Consider the following 23,793-nt stretch of genomic DNA (forward strand, 5'->3'; position numbering starts at 1 on the left):
GTTTTTTTTACATTAATACGATGGCATTTAAGCACCCTGAAGTAATGCGTAAACATATGAACATAAATACATGGTTTAATGAGGGTCATCAACATTATGACAGACCATTAGTAGTACTGTTTAGTAAAGGTATGAGCCCAGGATGTTTTAGGGCAAATGTTCTAGAAATCTTTTTCTTCAGGCTATCTGAGTTTTCTGAGTGTTACTTATGAGTTAAGTTGTAATTTGAGGTGGGCATACAATATCCTTCAGTAATTTCCTCTGATGAGTTCAGAGTCCAGACACTGATTCAATCTTAATGGAAGTCATTTGATTGCATCCTGTTCATTAAGATCTGCAGATGGAATAGTTTGTGTAAAATTTGGTGTGAATGTGGGTCTGAAGTCTCACAGTCTCAAATACACCCACATACATACTTTGCCTCCCCAGCATCTGTGCCTATATTTTCTTAGTGCCTGTTAAAAGCACCCGCCAGCAGCCGGTAAACGGATATATCAACAAAACTAAAGTGGGCCGTTCTGACACAGGTCACATCTCAACACTGCCAACCTGCCAATCTTACTCCTTAAAAACACATGACTCAGAGCGAGATGCTCAGAGAGACAACAGAATGAATGATCAATGAAGCAATAAAGCAATCACACCCTAGAAACCACACAGTAACATGAAAATATACAGGAAAACACCACCAAACATCTTCTTCAGAAGAATGTAAAACAACAACAACAATAAAACTAGTTTTACTCCTTAAATGCTTAAGAAAGCACCAGAATAAACACATGTAGATGCCTTTAGGACAAGACATAGTGAGAGAAACAACAGGAGAGACATTGTCTTTCTACATACACAACAATCAAAGGCTGTATTATCTAATTAGAAAAGGCCTCTCCATCGCATATTCATAATTACCCTCCCAAAAATCACAACGGGCCAAGAGAGTTTGAAAAAAGGGTCATTGAATAATGCACACAGAGTCATAATTAAGCTAAATTATTCAATGTGATTTCCCAGAGCTCTGACTGATTGCTGTCATTGGCAGGAAATTTGGAAACTGCACTCAGGCACTGAGACTGCTCCATCTCCTTCAGCAGACCTACTTATCACTGGCCCTCTGGGGCCCTGTGATGGCACAGACTTTCAGCCCTGTCACTCACTACACCCATTCTGTACAAATTTTAAGTGATACCCTTCATGTGGGGGGGGGGGGGGACTAATAACAGTTTACAGAAATAAAGTGAGCTGCTTGGCTGGTTATCTGAGCTCAACATGTTGGCCACTGCCACAACATTAAAACCACATGACTAATATCATGTAGGTCCCCCTCAGCTCTGATCTGTCAAGGCATGGACTCCACAAGACCTCTGAAGGTGTCCTGTGGTATCTGGCACCGGGACATTAGCAGCAGATCTACAAATTGTGAGGTGGGGCCTCCATGATCAGATTTGTTGGTCCAGCACATCCCATAGATGCTCAATCAGATTGAGATCTGGGGAATTTGGAGGCAAGGCAGCACCTTGATCTCTGTCATGTTACTCAAACCATTCCTGAACAATTTTTTTTGCAGTGTGGCAGGGAATTTGAGGCAATTTGAGCTAGAGTAGCCCTTCTATGATTGGAGCAGACTAGCCTTCGCTCCCCATATGTATCAGGCACCCATGACCTGGTTCACCAGTTGTCCTTCCCTGCATCGCATTTTGGTAGGTACTAACCTTCATACCGGGAACACCCCACAAGATTTGCCATTTTGACCAAGTCGTCATGACTATAGGGGCTGTCGCACTGGAGGAACCTTTTCATAGTTCCTAGAACTATTGGCCGAAGTACCCGGATGCCAATGGAAAACAGCGATAATGGCATTTACCTGTTGTCTGCAGGGTTGTGTTCTTTTCTCAGCCTCAATGACGTGTAATACTGAAAGTTGTCATAGGAGATTTCATCTATTAGCCCCACTTTTTGCTCTTTCAGTCATGTAAATTATGCGTTTACATTCCATCTCCATTATCACAAAACCCACGACACAAAACAAACACAGCTCCGATCACAGCATCCTCCATCCACCGTTTTTTAGTGTTTGTAAATGCCGCACTTAAAGACGCCGCTGTCGGCCGCTTCATAGTTTCTATTCCCAGTGCGAATGCAACCAGGAACATGGCCCGGGGGAGAAATTAGTTTTCAGGGAACAATCCTAGTGGCTAACTGAGTTCCTAGAACTATTCGGTGTGAAAGCCCCTTATTTGTCTCACCAGATCTTTTCGCTTGTCGATTTTTCCTACTTCCAACACATGAAGTTAAAGAATTGACTGTTCACTTCCTCTCTAATAAATCCCACCCTTTGACAAGTGCCATTATAACAACATAATCAATGTTATTCACTTCACCTGTCAGTGATTTTATTGTTGTGGCTAATCAGTATATGGCTGCGTCCGAAAACTGGAAAATGCTGCCTTCTGAGGACACATTTCAAGGTAGTAAGGCATCAAGGCATGTCCGAATCCAATGTTAGCTTCACTTCCTGTCTCATGAGATACCTTCCTCAGATCGATTTTTGAAGGAAGCATAGATGTATCCTTAGCTGCCTTTGATATCCCACAATCCTTTGTTTTCCATTCTGTGACAGTTGAGCTAGAAAAATAAAGATGGCGTCCGAAAGTTGCGTTTGCCGCTCAGTTTGTGTGCAAATGTATGATTTTGACCAACATATTTCAATTTTGATATCATTTCTATCGAGAAATTACTACTGTAATAATTAAATATTTGTTTAGTTCTCACCAAAGCTCGTGCTATATTGCTGTAGATCATTAAACTGTTAGGCTGCCTCAGAAGTCTGTCCGGAATCAATTTCGTGAGGTGCCTTCATGCACAAACGCTGCTGTACAAGTCATTCTCTTATAAGACAGCGAGGCAGCAAGACAGCTACCTAGGTTTTCGGACGCAGCCACTATCAGAGGTTCTCAACTCTACCCCTTGAGGTCTACTTTCTTGCAGAGTTTAGCTCCAACCTTGATCAAACACACCTGCCTATAACTTTGTAGTAATCCCGAAGAGCTTGATTAGCTTGTTCAGGGGTGCATTTCCCGAACAACGATGTAGCTCGCTGCTGAACTACCATAGTACGATGCATCGTTGAACAAATCAACTTTTTCCTGAAACCGTATTGTCGCAAACTTGTCGTTCAACCACTTTGGTGAATGACGTCACGCAGGTGGAGGAGTAATAACTTCTTTAAATGAATCTGTTTGATATCGAATTAATGCTAGAATTTCTGCTATAAATTACGGACATGGCATTAGAGGACTAGTTCTCATTTTCCTCAGTTATTTTGCTTTATTTCCAAATTCAATCAAATGCTTGTTCTGATGTACCAGAGCACGTACGCACATGCGCACTCTTCAAAAACGGTGTTTTAGATCTCTTGACAAACTAAAATATATGAATGACATTTGTATATGTTCAAAATAAAAGATATAAATTGTACTTAATGTCAGCTTGTTTATTATGCTCAAGATAACGATTTATTAAGTCCACATGTTGTAAAAACAAGAAACTATGCTTCTAACTACAGCTCGAGAGCTGTCGTTCCAACCACCCAAGTTTGCGATGCACTTTGTGAATGTTCATTTGAACTATGGTTTTGGGAAACATCAAATCGTTGAACTATGTAAGTAACGACGGAACTTGCGATGTTAGTTGGCTAATGATGCTTTTGGGAAACGCACCCCAGGTTGGACCAAAACTCTGCAGGAAAGTGGACCTCGAGGGCTAGAGTTGAGAACTCCTGATATAGTTTAAATGTGTTGATTAATTTAGGGCAGGGGTGCCCAATCCTGTTCCTGGAGATCTACCTTCCTGCAAAGTTCAGCTCTAACCCTGAACAAGCAAAACCGAACCAGCTAATTATCTTCAGGAACACTTGAAAATTACAGCCTGGTGTGTTAGATCAGGGTTGGATCTGAACTCTGCTTGTAGGTAGATCTCCAGGAACAGGATTGGGCACCCCTGATTTAGGGGTACAACATGTTTCAATAGTAACATGTAATGCATCTTTAACGGTGCACTAAAAGCAGTTTTATTTTATATTGAGCAGCTCGCCTCATGAGAGCAAACATAATAAGATCACATGACTAGTTATATGGATAATACTCACTTTATTTCGGCAACCTCCCTATTTTCAGACACTTTTTTTGGCAGAATAAACTAATCAAGGCAGATGTAGAATACCACCACTGCATTGTGTGATGCTATATTCACACCACTAGGTGGCAAGCACAGCATAAAAGGAAAACTTCACAATAAGGTTCCATTTGTTAACACGGGATGATGAATTAGGTATCATGAAATAGCAATGAACATTTTTTATGGCATTTATTTACGTTTACATTTATTCATTTAGCAGACACTATTCAAAGCGATAAATACAACAAATAGGTTCAAAGTTATTGAAAATTTTTAAGAAATGAACAGATCAAATTTATTAAGTTCAGTCATACTGCAGAGTAATAGGTCTATAAAATGTTATTTTCAAACTCCTGTCTCTGTGTAGTTTATGCATTTCTATATTTTCTTTTTTATAGCTAAACTCTAGTCATGCCTTTTATCACAAACCAATACACTGAGCTCCCAATATGAGAGCCACATATAAGTGTAAAATTCTTCTGTCATATCTAATAAATGTAATAAATCAATCTGAGGTTTTATCTGAGATATGTCTTTTTCCATTTTCTTTTTTCTGAGATATGAGACAGTCCACCGGCCGGGTTCAGATTGGCTGTCAGGCGTCAGGATATTTAAGACAGTGCTGGAGAAGAGAAGCCTTTCAATAGCACAGAAACATAAGAGAGTTGTGGTCAGTACACTCCATTACCCAGCATGCCCCACGACAGCAATGGATTGATGACTGCAGCAGTTTCTACAATTATTCAGTCTGGTGATTCTCTGGCTTAGAGTGTATGTTTGTGTGAGTGTGTGAACTCAGCTATAGCACTGCATGCAGCTGTGAATGCACCAAATGCACATGCAAGATCCTTGACAAGTATACTTGACAACACAGGCTAAATAAACAAATATGCTCTACCGTTCAATAGCCTGGGCTTGGTAAGATTTTTCTTGATTTTGATGTTTTTGAAAGAAATTCCTGCATTTATTTGATCAAAAATACAGTAAAATAGTAATATTGTGAAATATTATTACAATTTAATATAACTGTTTTCAATTTTAATTTATTTTAAAATGTAATTTACTTTTGTGATGGCAAACTTTCTTCAGTGTCACTTGTCCTTCCGAAATTACTGTACTGTAATGTTTTGGCGCTCAACCAACATTTTTTATTATTATCAATATTGAAAACAGTTGTGCTACTGAATATATTTGTGGAAACAGTGATATATTTTCTTTTTAGGATTCTTTGATGAATAGAAAAAACTGTTTGTTAACATTATAAATGTCTTTACTGTCACATTTGACTAATTTAATTTAATGCGTCCTTGCTAAATAAAAGTAATAAAAATAAAACTTTTGTACCGGTTTGGACCCGCCTTTGTCTTCAGAACTGCCTTAATTCTTTGTGGCATAGATTCAAGATGGCGCTGGAAACATTATAACAATATTGACAACATGATAGCACCACACAGTTGCTGCAGATTTGTCAACTGCACAAACATTATGTGAATCTCCTGTTCCACCACATCCCAAAGATGCTCTATTGGATTGAGATCTGGTGCTGTGGAGGCCATTTGTTTATTCATTGTCAACTATAACTCAAGAAACCCATTTGACATGATTTGAGCTTTGTGACATGGTGCATTATCCTGCTGGAAGTAGCCATCAGAGGATGGGTCCACTGTGGTCATTAAGGGATGGACATGTTCAGCAACAATACTCAGGTAGGCTGTGTCCTTTAATCAATGCCCAATTGGTACTAAGGTGCCCAAAGTGTGCCAAGAAAACACCATTACACCACCAGCAGCCTGAACCATTGATACAAGGTAGGATGGATCCATGCTTTCATGTTGTTTACGCCAAATTCTAGCCCTACCACCTGAATGTTGCATCAGAAATCGACACTCATCAGACAGGCAACATTTTTACAATCTTCTATTGACCAGTTTTGGTGAGCCTGTGCAAATTGTAGCCTCAGTTTCCTGTTCTTAGCTGACAGGAGTGGTCTTCTGCTGCTGTAGCCCATCTGCTTCAAGGTTTGATGTGTTGTGAATTCAGAGATGCTCTCTGCAGACCTCGCTTGTCACGAGTGGTTATTTGAGGTACCGTTGCCTCTCTATCAGCTCGAAACAGTCTGGCCATTCTCCTCTGACCAGAAGTGCCGTTCACTGGATATTTTCTCATTTTTGGATCATTCTCTGTAAACCCTAAAGATGGTTGTCTGTGTAAATCCCAGTAGATCAGCAGTTTCTGAAATACTTAGACACCAACAATCATGCCTTGTTCAAAGTCACTTAAATCAACTTTCTTCCCCATTCTGATGTTCAGTTAGAACATCGTTTGAATCGTCTTGACCATGGCTGCATCCGAAAACTTAGGCAGCTGTCTTGTTGCCTCGCTGCCCTATCAGGCAATTACTCTGCAGGCAGCCTTTGCGCGCAAAGGTACCTCACGAAACTGATTTCAGACAGACTTCTGAGGCAGCGAAACAGTTTAATGATCTATTGCAAAATAGAGCGAGCCTTGGTGAGAACTAAACAAATATTTACTACCACAGTAGTAATTTCTCTCTAGAAATGACATCAGAAGTGGAAAACGTCGGTAAAAAATGTAGATTTACCAAGCTGGTCTCATGGAAAGACGTACCTGTAGGAACGTTTTCGCAAGTCGCAAAAATACGTACCAATACGTACATAACACTGCAGTGTCCAACAGAAATGAACAGGCAGTAAAACGCTTTTAATCGTTTTCATACACAGTTACGATTACAGCGTCAGATTATGGATTAATAAAGACTTGCACAATATTATGTTATGACTTCAAAATGCTAAAGTGAACAAATATATTTTGGACTTTGCATTGGTTAACCAGCTCCATGTGTTTCACTTTTCTAACATAAGCTTGCTCGGTAGCTCAGCTGAAATAGAGTTGAACTACCATGCGTTCACACCGCTGCCGGCGAGAGCGGCACGGCATGTCTTGGACGGTGAGCGTAGAGGAGAGTTGAAGTCAGGTCACCTTTATGGTAATGAGTTTTGACATGGTTCAGCGGCAACCAATCGGAATGTAGAGGTCCTCACTTGAGAGGAATCCGATTGGTTGCCACAACTTGTCATTTATTTTGACCCTCCCACTAGCGGCGGTTTGAACACACAGTACAGCGTTGTTGGCAGGGCAGTCAAGGCGAATTTTGACGCTCTCGCCAGCGGCAGTGTGAAGGCACAGTTAGGATGCGGAAGCCTTGGGTACGAATCCGGGGAAAAACGAGTCACAGTTGAAGAGCTCAAAGATGAGAGATCAAAACAAGCTAAAACAACACAATTACAGATGCTTTTTATGTCACATTTGCTTTTGTTAACACTATCGGGTAGGTTTAGGTGTAGTGTTGGTGGTATGTTAATAATGGAGTACTACACTTTTAGTGCCACCAGTCATAAAAACATACCATATTCACATTTATCTGTTCTGGCAAAAAAATGAACATGCTTTGATTTATCTTTTTCTATTTAGAGCTTGACTGGTCTGGGTATGCTTTTGTTGAGAAAAAAAAAAGTTTGTTTGTTATTATGTCCACACTAAGGAGTAATAAATGCAGTGATTTGAGTGTGTGTTTTTACAGCCAGGCAGACAACCAAGACAAAAAATGAAAATGTTAAGTCACGAAACGCTGCAGTATAACGAGCAATAATAGTAGAGGAAGAAGTGTGTGTGGTTTCACAAAACCAACCCTCGTCTCTCATTAGATCAACACACTGAGTGTAATATTGCAAGCACGACACACTATACCACACAATACACTAACACTGCAGCTGTAACTTCAGAGTTTTGAACCCGTGAAACATTCTGACAACAAGCAAGACAATCATTTAGCAAAATGGTAAATTTCTGATTATTCTGCCACATTACATTTATAATATCACAATAACAGAGCTGTTGGACGATAAAAACCAACTAGAGGTGCTTTGCTTGTCGTTCACTTCCTCCACACAAACATACACACACTCACACACACACACACACACACACGTACACACAGACCATCAGATCATTAACAGATGCTGACAGATGGATTTCAATGCCAAAGAAAGACAACAGGAAACACCAAATCTGATGTTATAATCCTAGATTAGTTCCTGCCAAGCTGTCCACACCAACCTAACAAGCACAAAAATCATCCATAACTCAAGGTTAAAACAAGCAGAACACACAGAGTCTGCAACCCAAAAGTAAGAACAGACTCAACACTCTTATTCATCACTGCTGCTGCTGTTTGTCTGTTCTCAGAGCATGTCTGTTTCTTTCTGACAGTGAAATGAGGGATCTAAAGGATCATGGAAGAAGGATCATGTGACACTGAAGACTGGATTAATGAGTGCTGAAAATTCAGCTTTGCCATCACAGAAATAAATTACACTTTAACATATTAACATAGAAAATAGTGATTTTATACTGTAATAATATTTCACAATATTACAATGCAGCATTGGTGAGTATAAGTTACTTCTTTCAAAAAATGTTTAAAAAAATCTTACTGACCCCAAACTTTTGAACAATAGTTTGTAACTTGTTTTTTTTTTTTTTTTTTGGTTACTACTACCACTACTTAAATATTTACTATTCAAATAGTTCCTTACTAAAACTTTACAATGAGATCTCAATTGTTAACGTTAGTTTATGCATTGGATAACAAACTAATGAGCAACACATTTTACTGTATTAATCTTTGTTAATTTTTTCATTGTTTCTTCATGTAAGTTCACAGGTCATTGACTAATATCAACAGTTATAATGTTTGAATTTAAAGATGCATTTGTAAATGCTTAAATTAATAATATTAATGCTGTAGAAGTGCTGTTTGTTGTCAGATCCTGTTAGTTAATGTAGTTAACTAATGCTAATAAATTAAACATTGTAAACTGTTAACCATCATAAATTCTAAAACTGATGAAAAGTGAAAAGGAGATGGTTATTGGATATTATAACAAATTTCATCATCTATTTTACACGAGGAAGCACACCAAATTTACTCCAGTATGGCACATCCAATGAATCTACAAAAAACAGAACCTAGATCTCAAATGTCAGAATATAACAAGCTTAAATTGTCAGTCAGATTTACTGAATAGAATGTGTTTATGTGCTTGTCACTGAAGTCAACTTTTGTCTTTTTTTTTCAAGCAACTGCACAGCAGTTAAATCAAAACTCTGCACAGAGTACATGGTGCCACTCTACAGAGTGTTAAAGCAACACTGAAGCAGAGTTAAAGTTAATGAGATAATTAAGAAATTAATTAAGTGATGATTGAGAATTAGTGATGAACACCTGCTGTTAACAAGCAGAATCACTGAAGAAAAGAGAAACACAACTGACTTTACATTAGCTGATTGTACATAATTAACAATAACTTAAGGAATATTAATATTACTGCTGTAGGACAGGGTCACATTGAAACATTAGCTATAATCTGTTGAAATAGCCTTTAGGTATAAGAAAAGCACATTATAAATAAAATATATTATTATGATTATTATTATAACCAGGGATCTTGACCAGCATGCACTTCTATAGCCCGTGGCTGGGCTAAGCACTGTAAATACCACAAAACATATGGAAATCCTTCAGTAAAGCACATCCTGTTTGATTAGACAAGATAAACAAAGTGGAAATGAGAAACAGCAGTGGTCACTGACTTGTAGAGAGAGCCTATTCGGTTCTTAATAAACATGCTAATTGCATTCTCATGTCTAGATTTATTGAGTTAATCGAAGAGATGATGATAAACATTGGAATGGTAATTTATGCAAGTCAATGCAGAAGCCACAGAGCAAAGTTTGTGTTTGAAAGTAAAACTTGTGAAATGTATGCAAAGTGTAATTTTAGCTATTCAAATTTTAAACTGCATCACATGGATGAATGATTTTAATCTCAGCTGTGTATTCGGTTGTCGTTGGAGGAAAGCGTGAGTTTTTTTGTCTCAGGATTACTCAGGATCCCTCTCAAGGGAGAGCATGACTGACTGTCTGACTCACACACACAACAGAAGCTTGAGTCTCTAGGGCAGGTGAGCTGCTGTGGTCTCCGCTCATTATTTTAGCTCGTGTGTCTATTTGGGTGAGTCAAAAAGAGAGGGAGACAGAGGGAGTATGAACGGATCTGCTACACCATCCATCAGCCCCTAATGAGGCCATTACTGCTCTAGCCTGTCCCTCTGCCATTCAAAAGCACTAATGCCCATTCTCTCACATGACACCAGCAGCACAGAGCAGGTCTGGAGTAATGGGCAGGAATGTAAGTGTCATTGTCTGCTGAGATGCACATGAGTCAAGGTGACCACAGCAGAAGATCTATTTAGCCTTGAATATTTCTGTTTGTTCACTCTGTAAAGTTTATCTCTCAGAATCAGAAAACATCTCATGTTAGCAGGACAAAAAGGGGGCGCTAGAGGTGCATCTATGAATATTCATAATTGTTTTGATTGAGATATAAAGTTAAAGAGATTGTTTACCCAAAAATGAACATTCTGTCATCAATTTTGGGAAATATCTACATGTCTACATGTCTAAATGTCTAAAATATCTTTTCTTTTCCACATAAGTTAATTATTCATGTAAGGTTAGTAACAATATGAGGGTGAGTAAATGATGACAAAATGTTCATTTTTTGCATCAACTATTCCTTTAAACTAAGTTGCTTTCAAAAACATTAAAAAATCTTACCGACCCTGAAATTTTGAACAGTAGTGTATAATGTTTTTTGTTTGCTTGTTTGTTTTTTGGTTACTACTACCACTACTATACAAGTATTTACTACTTGAATATTTCCTTACTAAAACTTTACAATGAGATCTCATTTATTAACATTAGTTTATGCATTAGATAAGTTAATCTAACAATGAGCAATGCATTTATTACTATATTATTCTTTAATATTTTTAATTGTTTGTTCATGTTAGTTCACAGTGCATTGAGTAATATCAACAATTGTAATGTTTGAATTTAAAGATGCACTAGTCAATGCTGAAATTAACATAATGATTAATAATGCTGTAGAAGTGATTTTCATTGTTAGATCCTGTTAATTAATTTAGTTAACTAATGCTAATAATTGAAACATTGTATACTTACCATTTCCTTACTATAATAACCATCATAAATACTCTAAAACGAATGAAAAGTGATAAGGAGATGGTTATTGGTTATTATAACAAACTTCATCATATATTTTACATGGGGAAGAGCACCACACTTACTCCAGTATGGCACATCCAATTAATCTACAAAAAAACAGAACCTAGATCTCAAATGTCAGAATATAACAAGCTTAAATTGTCAGTCAGATTTACTGAATAGAATGTGTTTATGTGCTTGTCACTGAAGTCAACTTTTGTCTTTTTTTTTTCGAGCAACTGCACAGCAAAGTTAAATCAGCTCTGCACAGAGTATATGGTGCCACTCTAAAGAGTGTTAAAGCAAAACTGAAGCAGAGTTAAAATTAATGAGATAATTAAGCAATTAATTAATCGATGATTGGGCATTAGTGATGAACACCTGCTGTTAACAAGCAGAATCACTGAAGAAAAGAGAAATACAACTGACTTTACATTAGCTGATTGTACATAATGGCCAGGAATGTAAATGTCATTGTCTGCTGAGATACACATGAGTCAAGGTGACCACAGAAGAAGATCTATTTAGCCTCGACTATTTCTGTTTGTTCACTCTGCAAAGTTTATCTCTCAGAATCAGAAAACATCTCATGTTAGCAGGACAAAAAGCGGGCCCTAGAGGTGCATCTATGAATATTCATTGTGGTTTTGATTGAGATATAAAGAGACTGTTCACCCAAAACTGAAAATTCTGTCACCATTTAGTCACCATCATGGCGTTTCAAACATGTATGGCTTTTTATATGAAGATATTTTGGGAAATATCTACATGTCTACATTGTCTAAATGTCTTCAATACATACATACAATAGAACTGGTCAAAGGTCACCAAAACTGTTATTTTCTTTTGCGTTCCACAGAAGCAAGTAAGTTATTCAGATTAGGTTAGTAACGATATGAGGGTGAGTAAATGATGACAAAACGTTAATTTTTCCATGAACTATCCCTTTAACCAACATCATGAATTTCACATTGAAATACATTGAAACCAGTTAATTAATGATGAACAGTAACAGTGAATATTGGGTGGCAAAATGCTACAATGCAAAAAAGCAGCTCAACAGAACCTCAGATATCTGGAAAAATCAAGAACAAGAATAGTATAAAATGAATGTGGTGAAGAGGGCACATACCACCCCTGTCCCTGATGGCCAGATTATTGCCCTTCTTCAACACAATGTCCAGTTGATACATTCCTGGCTTTGAAGGTGGATGAAGTTCTTCATTACTTGCTTCCACAATATTGATGCCCTACAGGGGGAGAGGAGAACAGTAAGGTGGTCAGACAGGGTACACACTGTACCAGGATATCAAGCACACACTTTAGGGAGTCTATACCCAGTTTAAAGTTTAATGTTATGAAGACTCCCACCACTATACCGTAAAGCAGCTCAAGAGAACAGAAATAGCTCTGCTTCAAGGCTCCTTCTCTTAACTGTAATATCCAGCAGCAGAGAGAAGAAAGGACGTTTGCATTTCACTTTGCCCTCACAGTTACATAATCATTCAGCCTCTACCATCACAAAATCCTGATCTCACAACCTTGAAATGTTCAAAAGAGCCACCGTCCTCACTTGCCTTTCCCTTCTGGGAAACTTCAGGCTATAGTTCTGTGAAGGTCTGGAAATGTTAATCCTCTGCTTATATTATTGTTAGAAGACTATTTAACAGTTACCCTGCCTCTGAGCAGGTCATCAAACTTTGACAAAGTATCAAAGAGAAACATTAAAACCAGATTATACTGCAACAGAGAAGATGGAATGCTAATTTCCAGATGACTGTAGGGCTAACCATTAGCGGCTTGTTGATTTACACTGTTTTCTACATATTAAAAACAGAGCTAGTTTGCTACTCAGCAAGAACTTATTATCTGAAGCTCCTCAGAGTTTACAGTATTTACCACTGAGAGAGTTTTTGCCTCTATTCGTCTTCATTGTGGTATTATGTGAAGTCTGCACCTTTATATTAAAAGAACAATTGCTCTGCAAACTTCCATTAAAGTGCTGTCACCAGTTTCTTGTAACAAGAAATACGCAGTGTCGTGTACTATGCAGTGCATGCTAATAATCTTTATGACTCAAGGAGATATTAGTATACAGTAGTAAATTACTTTACTGCTTTGTACCCTCATAGGGCTCTGGGCACAGTTTGTGGTGACTTGGCAGTACTTCATAAAGCATCTACATCCATGCACACTTGCGCTTCCAAAGACCAATACACACACACACACATTCACATTATGACAAACTAAATAAAAGTGCTGGTTGGCTGCTGATGTCGTGTAATGTGCAGTAAGTTTTTTTTTTTCACAAATAAAAAAAAAATAACACAGCATACAGCTACTTAAAATAAAACTTAATTTGTAATTTGAGTGCTACATTTAATTTTTCAATTAACTTTTCACTCAAATTGTTATGGGGTATGGAATATAATATAATTTGTAATGAAAAAATGCTTTCATTTTGTACTTTTCTAATTTTGTTCATTTTTTTTTCCATTACAAATTATATTATATTCCATACCCCATAACAATTTGAGTGAAAAGTTTATTTTAAGTATGTTTAAAATGTTTTTTAAAAGCTCATTTGAAATGAGATGCAGCCCTAGAAAAAGTTGGTTAACTGCTTGGGGCAGTTGTGGCCTAATGGTTAGAGAGTCAGATTTGTAACCCGAAGGTTGAGGGTTTGAGTCGGTTGGGGCTAGAAGGGATACAGCTACGGCCAGATTGTCCTACCAGGGCTAACTAGGTATGCGCACATCAATATTGCATCATTTTTGTCATGCTGAACAACAATGAATTAATTACTGCACTGGCATTATTGTAAGGGTAGGTTTAGGGTTGGGGTAGGTGTAGGTGTAGACGTTAATAAAACAATGTGATAAGTAGCAAATTTTATTTATTGTTATTTTATAGCAAGATTTTGTATGGATTGGTGAAATGCAGAGCACAAATTCCCAGTATGTTAGACCATATTTGGCCATGTCACTTTCACTTTTAAAGTATGTGTGTGTGTGTGTGTGTGTGTGTTTGTGTGTAAAATTTCCTCATATTTACTGTACGTGGGTCACTCTCCATCTAGTCCATGTTTCGAGCCACATAAGTGATTACTTATCCAATGAGCAGCTGATAATTGCAACAAAGTTTAGGAAGACAAGACAAAGCAATTTGGAAAGGGAGAGACAAAGTGTCATATTCACCAGAACCTACACTATATTACACCTCTGTGTGTAGTCTCTGAAATTTCATTGCATTCCAATGCTATGACAATAAAAGCTTGAAATTGAAAAACTTAAATCAGTGCAGAAACAAACACATTCATATCCTCACTGCCAAGAGAAGTTCATTTTCAGTTTTATAAGAGTTCATCTTGAATAAAACAGCACCCTGACACTACCGTCACTCAACAAACACTGTTTATTATTCAGTCTTAAAGAATGACAAGAGGTTTGGAAGGTAATTGTGCCCTCGGGTGCTTGTTATTGTTGTGTTTGAGAATTTCATTTCCGTTTCAGTTTGCTCATTATGACAGTTTTCTGGTGTCTAGCCATAGCATGGCTTAAGGAGCATTAGGGATATGAGCCGAATCATTAAAAGTTTCACATCAGGAAGTTTCAATCATATTTTTTGAGTCACACTATTATTAAGCATTAGACAATGGCAGGCCTCAAAACTATTTTAAGATTATTTATGTAATGTTATAAAGGAGAACATGTGGATGATAGTAAATAAGTATTAATCCACTGCAAATGAACATATGGGCTTACAACAGTTTCTGATTCACAGTCACATGTTAACATACTGTATAATGACACTGAAACAACAAAAATTTTGATATGATTAGGACAGTTTTCAGAAATGTTCACAATATAGTGCAAAGAGATGATTAAGAATATTTCAAAACAGACTGATCTCCTCTCAGAACTAAATCCAGAGTGAATCAAACAGATCCCTGAGGGCTGAGTTTAACCTTCTAACATTAAGTCAGAAAATATTCTGAAAGCTGTTTAGTGTTTTGAAGAAATTGTGTACTTCTTTTTTATTTTTAAATTCACCCATATATGAAATAATACATAAAATCCCATTTTATGTAAAAATATAGCATCTGCACACATGCATACATAGTGCAACATGTTAAAGGTACACTTTTTAAATTACTGTGCGGATGAATATGGTTATCCTACTGCTCATAAAACATTCACTACTAGGCTTAAGAAATATCACCAGTTTAGATGGAGAGGATCTCAAGCTGACTAGCTGAAGACGTTACTGTAGCTTTACCCATTAATAGACACGGTACTTCCTTGAAAACAAATTCCAGCACAGCACTGGATGAACCCACAATGAAATGAACCTTCACAGAGCTACATATGGCAATTTATCTGTTCAATAAAATACCTTACTAACTTACTGTTGAGTAATAAAAATGGCATCTCCATATTGCTTTTACAACATTTCAAATCATTCAGTTCTTGCTATCTCCAAAAAGCCAAGCCAATGTTTATTCTCGTATTACTACGAGCTGTCGCATGCTCTTTTTGCCAGTAGACTCTCCTCTGTTTTTTTATTTAAAGGTGCCCTAGAACTTCTTTTTAAAAGATGTAATATAAGTCTAAGGTGTCCCCTGAATGTGTCTGTGAAGTTTCAGCTCAAAATACCCCATAGATTTTTTTTTTTTTATTCATTTTTTTAACTGCCTGTTTTGGGGCATCATTAACTATGCACTGATATATAGGTTGCGGCCCCTTTAAATCTCCCGCTCCCTCTCCCCCGCTTGCCTTGAACAGCATAAACACAGTTTACACAGCTAATATAACCCTCAAAATGGATCTTTACAAGATGTTCGTCATGCATGCTGCTTGCATACATCGGATCATGTAAGTATAGTATTTATTTGGATGTATTACATTTGATTCTGAATGAGTTTGAGGCTATGCTGCATGGCTAAAGCTAACATTACACACTGTTGGAGAGATTTATAAAGAATGAAGTTGTGTTTATGAATTATACAGACTGCAAGTGTTTAAAAATGAAAATAGCGACGGCTCTCTTGTCTCCGTGAATACAGTAATAAACGATGGTAACTTTAACCACATTTAACAGTACATTAGCAACATGCTAACGAAACATTTAGAAAGACAATTCACAAATATCACTAAAAATATCATGTTATCATGGATCATGTATATTGTTCTTGCTTGCTTACCTAGTCTGATGATTCTGCTGTGCACATCCAGACGTTCTGCCCTTGTCTAATGGCTTGATCATGGGCTGGCATATGCAAATATTGGGGGCGTACATATTAATGATCCCGACTGTTACGTAACAGTCGGTGTTATGTTGAGATTCGCCTGTTCTTCGGAGGTCTTTTAAACAAATGAGATTTATATAAGAAGGAGGAAACATTGGAGTTTGAAACTCAATGTATGTCTTTTCCATGTACTGAACTCTTGTTATTCAACTATGCCAATATAAATTCAATATTGAATTCTAGGGCACCTTTAAACAGGTGATTTCATAGTTTTTAAAATGTCTAACTTTCTTGCTCGCTGTGACAACTAACCTAGCCGGAGTAACTTTTCTCTATTTACAGATATGAAAAGACATGCATGGGTGAGATGCATGGGTCAATTTCCAGTGAAAACCATCCCATAAGGTCTAAAATATAAACACTTATAACAGGCTTACTATAGTGAATCATGGTAAGACAAAACACATTTTGGAAGAAGGACTGATGATGTATTGATTGTATTTAAATGTAAATAATTGTCATTATTTCAATTTTAGTAATTCTGAACAAAAAAAAGTTACATATTTTAAGTCTTATCCATTTTACATAATCAACATTTCTATTCCAGGTTTAAATACAATACCTAGAATATATTTAGTCCTTTAGTAAATGTGTTTGGCAGTTTAATGCATACACTGGCATATACATTTCAGCTTATATCATTTAGTCCACTTACCCCTAAGGTCAGGCTTCATTATTAGTCGACACACTGTGGGTTTTTGCTGAGAGGATCATTTAATAGAGACACTCAGTTTAACCTTTGGATGATATAACTGTCCTTATATGTCACACCTCTGGGCTGCATCTCTCTGAATGATATAGATTCCTTTTTAATCCAACCACCTCAAACTACATTCTGCTATAAACGCTTTCAAATGTGTTGCTACTTTTCTCCCCCCTCTGTAGATTCTGTCCTGAAATACATTAACAAGCTGTGTCCATTTGAGCTAATGAGCTTCTTTTTTGTATTTTGGAGTAACCTGACTTGACAATAATCCAAAATCAACTGACACAATGTTTATGAAATATAAAACCATACTATATCATGATTTACAACTTGAATTTAAATAGTTAAACTATTGTTGCAGTTTGAAAGGCAGTAAGTAGATTCCTCTTGAATCTATCGTTTACATGTTACTCATACAAGTCAATAATTGCCAAGAGCAGCTACAAAATAAACACTTACTAAATATGGCAATCCATAAAGATAAATAAAAGCTCCTTCTCTTACCTTTCTCTTATGTCTCTCCAGGGTCAAAAAGCATTTAGCGGAACTGATCAGAGCTTTGCATAATAAGCGTCTCTCATGAATAAGAGATGACGGTGATGAAGTTTCAACCTCTGGAGTCTTACATACAGTAAAGAGCTTATAATGACAGGGATATAGGATAGTCCACTCCACAGGTACATGGACATAATTTCATTGGACAGATGGCCCGGGTAAGAGAAGGGTCAGGAAGTGTCATTACAGTAGGATGGAAAAGGACACAGTATTTGAGAATTACACTCTGTATGTATAACTGTGGTAATATGTGGTAATTAAAATATACATTTATAATCAAGAGTTTCCAATTTTGCTGTCAGTATTTATTCTGGAGTGCTGTATGGCATGAAAATTATGTTTTAATGGCTTCTTTTATAAGAAGCATTTATTATGTATATCAGAGAACACAAATGAACAAACAAACAAATGAGTTAATGAATGAAAGAATTAATGAACATTTTCTGTGTGCACAGAAAAATCAAGCCAACTCAAATTTAGATAGATATGTCCACATGAAAAAAAGTAAATAATTAAAAAACTATTATTATTATGATTATTATTATGTTTTGTCTTAAAACTATATATTGATCTAATTCACTTATCAACAGGTATGTTTCCATCCAAATATTTTTATGTGAATTTTGAGATATTGCATAAAAAATTGCTGGATGGAAATGCCAAGATGTGCATAAAAAAAACAAAAAAAAAAACAGTTTTATCCGATAAATCATGCGCATAAACTATGATGGCAAAACATTTACTGAATCCCTTAATACACAACAAAAAAACTTCCAACAAAAAAAAACAAAAACTGTGACTTCACCTCAACAGTGGATGTGATTGAATAACTGGACTATTCAGCGGACCAATTTCCCATAATAAAAGCTGACAGCATCTCAAATGTTGGTTTGGTCATCCTGAAATGCCTGCACCAAAGTCTATCATCAAAATGGTTGGGTATAATGACCTCATGCATTCCCAAACATGAGGTATCTGTCTCCGAACGTGTCACGATTCCTGTCAGTTCCTGGACTTCAATTCCCATAGTCCTCCCTGCTAGTCACATGCACACATTCCACACCAATCATCAATTGCCACATACAGCTGAAGCACATTATCTGGACTATTTAAGACTCATTCACACACCACCTCATTGCGAAGTCTTGTTTCACCCTGTGTACAATTCCAAGCATTATTATCCTGTCTGCCTGTCTGCCTGTCTGCCTGTCTGCTTGTCTGCTTGTCTGCTTGTCTGCTTGTCTGTTACCAATCCTGTCTGTTACCCGTTTACTAGTGATGGGCAAATGAAGCCTCATGAAGCACTGAGTCTTCGCAACCCATTGCTTCACCAAAAGGTTCATTACCCGAAGCTTCATTCAGCATTGCTCACTAGTGACACCTAGCTACTGTGCAAAGAAATAGCAGACAAAATTAATGACCTGAACAGACATTTGTGCATTGCCTGGGTATAAAATATAATATGTATCTTCTCTGTCTGACTTTAGTTGTGCAGAGACAACTGGCTCAGACACACACACACACACACACACACACACAAAGATAATTAATTATTCATAAATTATACCATACAAACCTAATATAACCTAATATAATGTAATAATATAGCTCTAATAATACAATAACAACAATGACACAACTCTTTAACTCTGACTCTCCGACACTCTACTACTACTTCTGGTTCTACTACTCCTGAAACACCCACAAGGTGGCATGTGTTTCGAACCCCCTTTATCTGGAAGCAACACTCAAACCGAACCGATGACGTATTCCACACAAACCGAGGCCTCGTTTGTCATCGGTCACGTGATTTCTACATTCCCAACACAAGCCTCGAATCGACGCTTCATCTGGCACGCCCATTTATGCTCGACACAAGCTCCGAAGCCAGGGTTCAAATGTCCCATCACTACCGTTTACCATTCTCTGCCGCCTACCTTTGGACTTTGTATTGTTTCTTGACCTGTGATAGCTATCTGCCTGCCCCGATCTACTGCCGGTATCCTGACCATGATTCTGCCTGTCCCTTGCTGTTCCTGTTTGACCCTGCCTGTACAACCGCGCTCACTTTTAATAAAAGCTTGCAATTGGATCCCTGCCTGAGTCCCGTTACGTTACAGAACGTAAGATAACATGGCAGCGTTTATTGCATTTCATCAGTGCACACTTAGGAGCAATTCATTTATGATGTACGAAAAAAGAGCCACGGTGGCTTCCCCGATTGCAGCAACTTCCATTTTTATTACAGATATTTATGCCATTTTCCCAGGAAAGTGATCATTTTCAACACATGGAATGGAAACGGTGCTTTATTCGCAAATGTTTTATGCGATATTAAAATCATAACTTTGAAAGAAAGTTAAAATCATAACTTTGAATGGAAACATAGCTAGTGTATTTTTTTCACTCTCCTGACAGAATAAAGCTAAAAAGCCTTAAAAAAACAAAAAACAAAAACAAACGGCACTTAGATATTTTAAAGTCCTATTAGACATGCTCCATCAACAGAATAGAGTCGCTAACCAAGCTCATCCAAAGAGAGATTATGTCACCTCTATGCCTGAGCCAACTATCTGCTCTGTTTATATGAAACTGCCAGCTCAATTTACAAAATGTCTTTGTAATGGTTCTATCACAACCATTTCAATGGTTTACTTGTAAAAGTTTAATGACACTGATGATTGATGTGAAATATGTGAATTAATGGGAGCTTCTTCACAGGTATTTTCCATTGCATGGGGGTTCATCACTGCAGTGGGATTGTGTATGGAGCAGCATGAAGTAATAGATGTGCTCTTATTTGGCTACAGAGGATAGATTTGTTTATTTCCACACACTGCAGGTGGCAAGAGATAAATTGCATTTGCATTGGCATCTTTTTTTTTTTTTTTTTTTTTTGGTTAGCCAGGAGAGGTTCGGATGTAGGTCATGCTAATGGAGGTGTACAGAGACCTGGAATTAGGAACAGTTCACCAAAAAATAAAATTTACTGAACCTCTAAACCTATATAATTTTATTTCCTCCACAATACAAAAAAAGGAAAAGCCTGCTTTCAGTGAAAATGAGTGGTTACCACAGCTATTTAGCTCCAAAATGTGCTATATTCCAAACTTTACCAAAGTCATACAATAACTTTATGTGAACAGACCTCAAAATAAGACATTAAATCACTACATGAGGGTGAGCAAATAAAGTCTGAATGTTCATTTTTGGGTGAACTATCCCTCTACTCTGTGACTATTCACACAATAAACTCTCTAACTCCTTTATATAAAGTTCATGTTATAAAAATGATAAAAAACTCAATAAAAGCAACAACGTATCACCTTCCCTTTCCACTGTGTAGGGAACAATCAATAACCGCATAACATATCAAACAGTGGACATGTCTGGACTATAGCGTCTCAATAATTCTATTTGACTACCATGATTGATAAATGTGACAGAAATTTAGTCAACATCTCTATTAGAGAGTGACAGGCAGCCATCTGGCTAAGAGCTTTGGATAACAACAAATGTGTTCTGGGTCACTGCAGTAATATAAAGTTGCCATGATATATGCCACAGTACTAAATCATTACCATATATATATATATATATATATATATATATATATATATATATATATATATATATATATATATATATATATATATATATATATATATATATATATATATATATATATATATATATATCATGGTATTCACACAGTACTCCAAGTTATAGTACTTCAAACAATACCATAATATTAAGGTACCCACACTCTTAGAAAAATATTTTCAATGGGGTTCTATATAAAATCCTAGGGTTCTTGACTCAATTTTAAAGAATGCTTTATGACAAAAGGGTTCTACATAAGGAGAAATGTCTTAAATGATTGCATTATACTTCCATGTTTAACAGGGTGTTTTTCCTACTGATTAAGTATGTTTATGAGCTGTTTAATTCTTAACATTTCATTAAAATTAAAAGTGAATTAAAACAAAATTAACTAATTAAAACTAAATCCATGAAATTATCCCATGATGGGAAACCCTAAAAGGTTCTATATAAGAAGCGCCTGACAGAATCCTTTTAAAGGGACCTATTATGCAAAATTCACTTTTAAATGGTGTTTGTACATAAATGTGTCTACAGTGTGTGTACACAACCACCCTATAATGTAAAAATCAATCCACTCCTCTTTTTTAATCCCCAAAAATCATAAGCAGTGTCTCAGAACAAGCCATTTTTCATATTCTAGCTTTTGTGGCGTCACATTGCTAAGGTCCAGCTCACAACTGCTGACGGACTCTGACCTATTAGCATAGACCCCGCCCATAGACCCCGCCCTCCCGCCTCCTTCTTCCCACATCTATGAACCGTGTTACATTGGTGCCGAAACCCGGGAGGAAGGAGGGACATGCTGTCGGAGAGCCCTCGCTGCTGAGGGGGATCGCGGTGCTGCGGAGTTCGGGCAGCGCGGGAGTGTGAAGACCGCGAGAGGCTGCCCGAGGCGGTGGTGCTGGAGCCTAGTGACAGGGTGGGACGGAGAGCTCGAGGCCGTGCCCCTGGGACGAGGTGGGGTGGCTGCCGTCCAAGAGGGAGCGGAGGAGTCGCCGCCGTTCACCGTGGGCCGGAGCCTGCTGCCGTCCGCCATAAAGGGGAGGAGCAGGGAACAGGGGACTCGCTGCCGGCTGTCCTCAGTCCGGAGGAGCCATCGCCGGCCGCCAGGAGGCGGTCGAGGATCGGGCCGTCCACCGAGCGTCCAGTGCCACCGCATGGCACTGCGAGGAAGAGCCTCCCGGCTGGCTGAGGACCGAGCGGCAGTGTGTCGGGGAACCGGAACAAGATTTTTTTTTTTTCTCTTTTTTCCTCTCTCCCCTCTCTCGTCCTGTCGCTCCCCTTGCTTCCGTCTCCTTTCTCTCGTCTCGTCTGTCCTTACCCCCAGGTGCTGCGGCCATCGAGACAGGCCCCGGGGGGGAGTAGAGCGCAGTCTCAGGAGTACCCCCCGGCCTGCGAGGGGCGATGGGGGTATGTGACGAGCAGGGCGGGCGAGAGCCGTGAGGGAACGGCGCGAGGCCGGTGGCGCGAGTGATAATGAGCATCACCTGCGAGGCGCGCCGGCCTCGAGTCTCTCACGGAGGAGCTCCGGAGGCATAAAAGGAGGAGCGACGACCATGAAGGACGAGAGAGGACCAGGCCTGGACTTTATTTTATGTTTTATTATGTTTGTGTGGCCGGCAGACGTCCGCGAGGGTCTGCCGGCATTACTTTCGTTTTGTTCTTTGTTTATTTTGAATTAAAGTTTTGTTGAATGTTTGCCGGTTCCCGCCTCCTCCTTCCCACATCTATGAACCGTGTTACACTGACCCTTTAAGTGCTTCCCCTTAGGGGAATCCCCACAGACATTTTGAAGTATGTTCAACTTCGTCAAGGGGATGAGGGAAGTTTATTTGGACAGACCCTCAACACCTTGATTTTGACCGAGAATGTAGGGCATGTAGGGACTTCAGGCAGATCCATAGACCACAATGCATGATTGTGACATCACAGCAGATCATGCTGTAGGAATTGAAAATATCTAAAGATATTTTAAAATGAACAAAGACATTTGCTTTACTGTTTCAACCCCCTCTCTCTTGCTACAAGGGCCATTTGGAAGGCACAAATGTGCTGATAGTGATCAAGGCCTGTAGGCCAAGATGTGTGAACATTGGGGGTCTACAAATGGTCACACCTTTAGTACAGTGGGGGAAGTTTTAATCTTCTGATTGGTCAGTTTGAATGTCTCACATTTGGGTTTTAGTAACATGGTCACTCTCTGGCACTCTCTCTCTCTCTCTCTCTCTCCTCTTTTTCTCTTTCACTCTATCTCGCAGGCAACTTTTTTCAAACATGCTGTGTACGATTAATGCTA

The 23,793-nt window shown here is 38.2% G+C and overlaps 1 protein-coding gene across 6 annotated transcripts in view; it reads right to left on the reverse strand.

Moving 5' to 3' along the window:
• LOC125267495 (multiple C2 and transmembrane domain-containing protein 1-like) overlaps nucleotides 1–23,793 on the reverse strand; it is a 204,249-nt gene that overhangs the window by 99,463 nt on the left and 80,993 nt on the right. For all 6 annotated transcript variants that reach the window (XM_048189182.1, XM_048189181.1, XM_048189184.1 and 3 more), the window contains exon 2: nucleotides 12,455–12,572. In XM_048189182.1, the coding sequence (XP_048045139.1) occupies nucleotides 12,455–12,572 (118 nt within the window). The remainder of the gene's footprint in view (nucleotides 1–12,454; nucleotides 12,573–23,793) is intronic.

Source organism: Megalobrama amblycephala, linkage group LG4 (assembly GCF_018812025.1).
Source record: "Megalobrama amblycephala isolate DHTTF-2021 linkage group LG4, ASM1881202v1, whole genome shotgun sequence".
NCBI lineage: Eukaryota > Metazoa > Chordata > Actinopteri > Cypriniformes > Xenocyprididae > Megalobrama > Megalobrama amblycephala.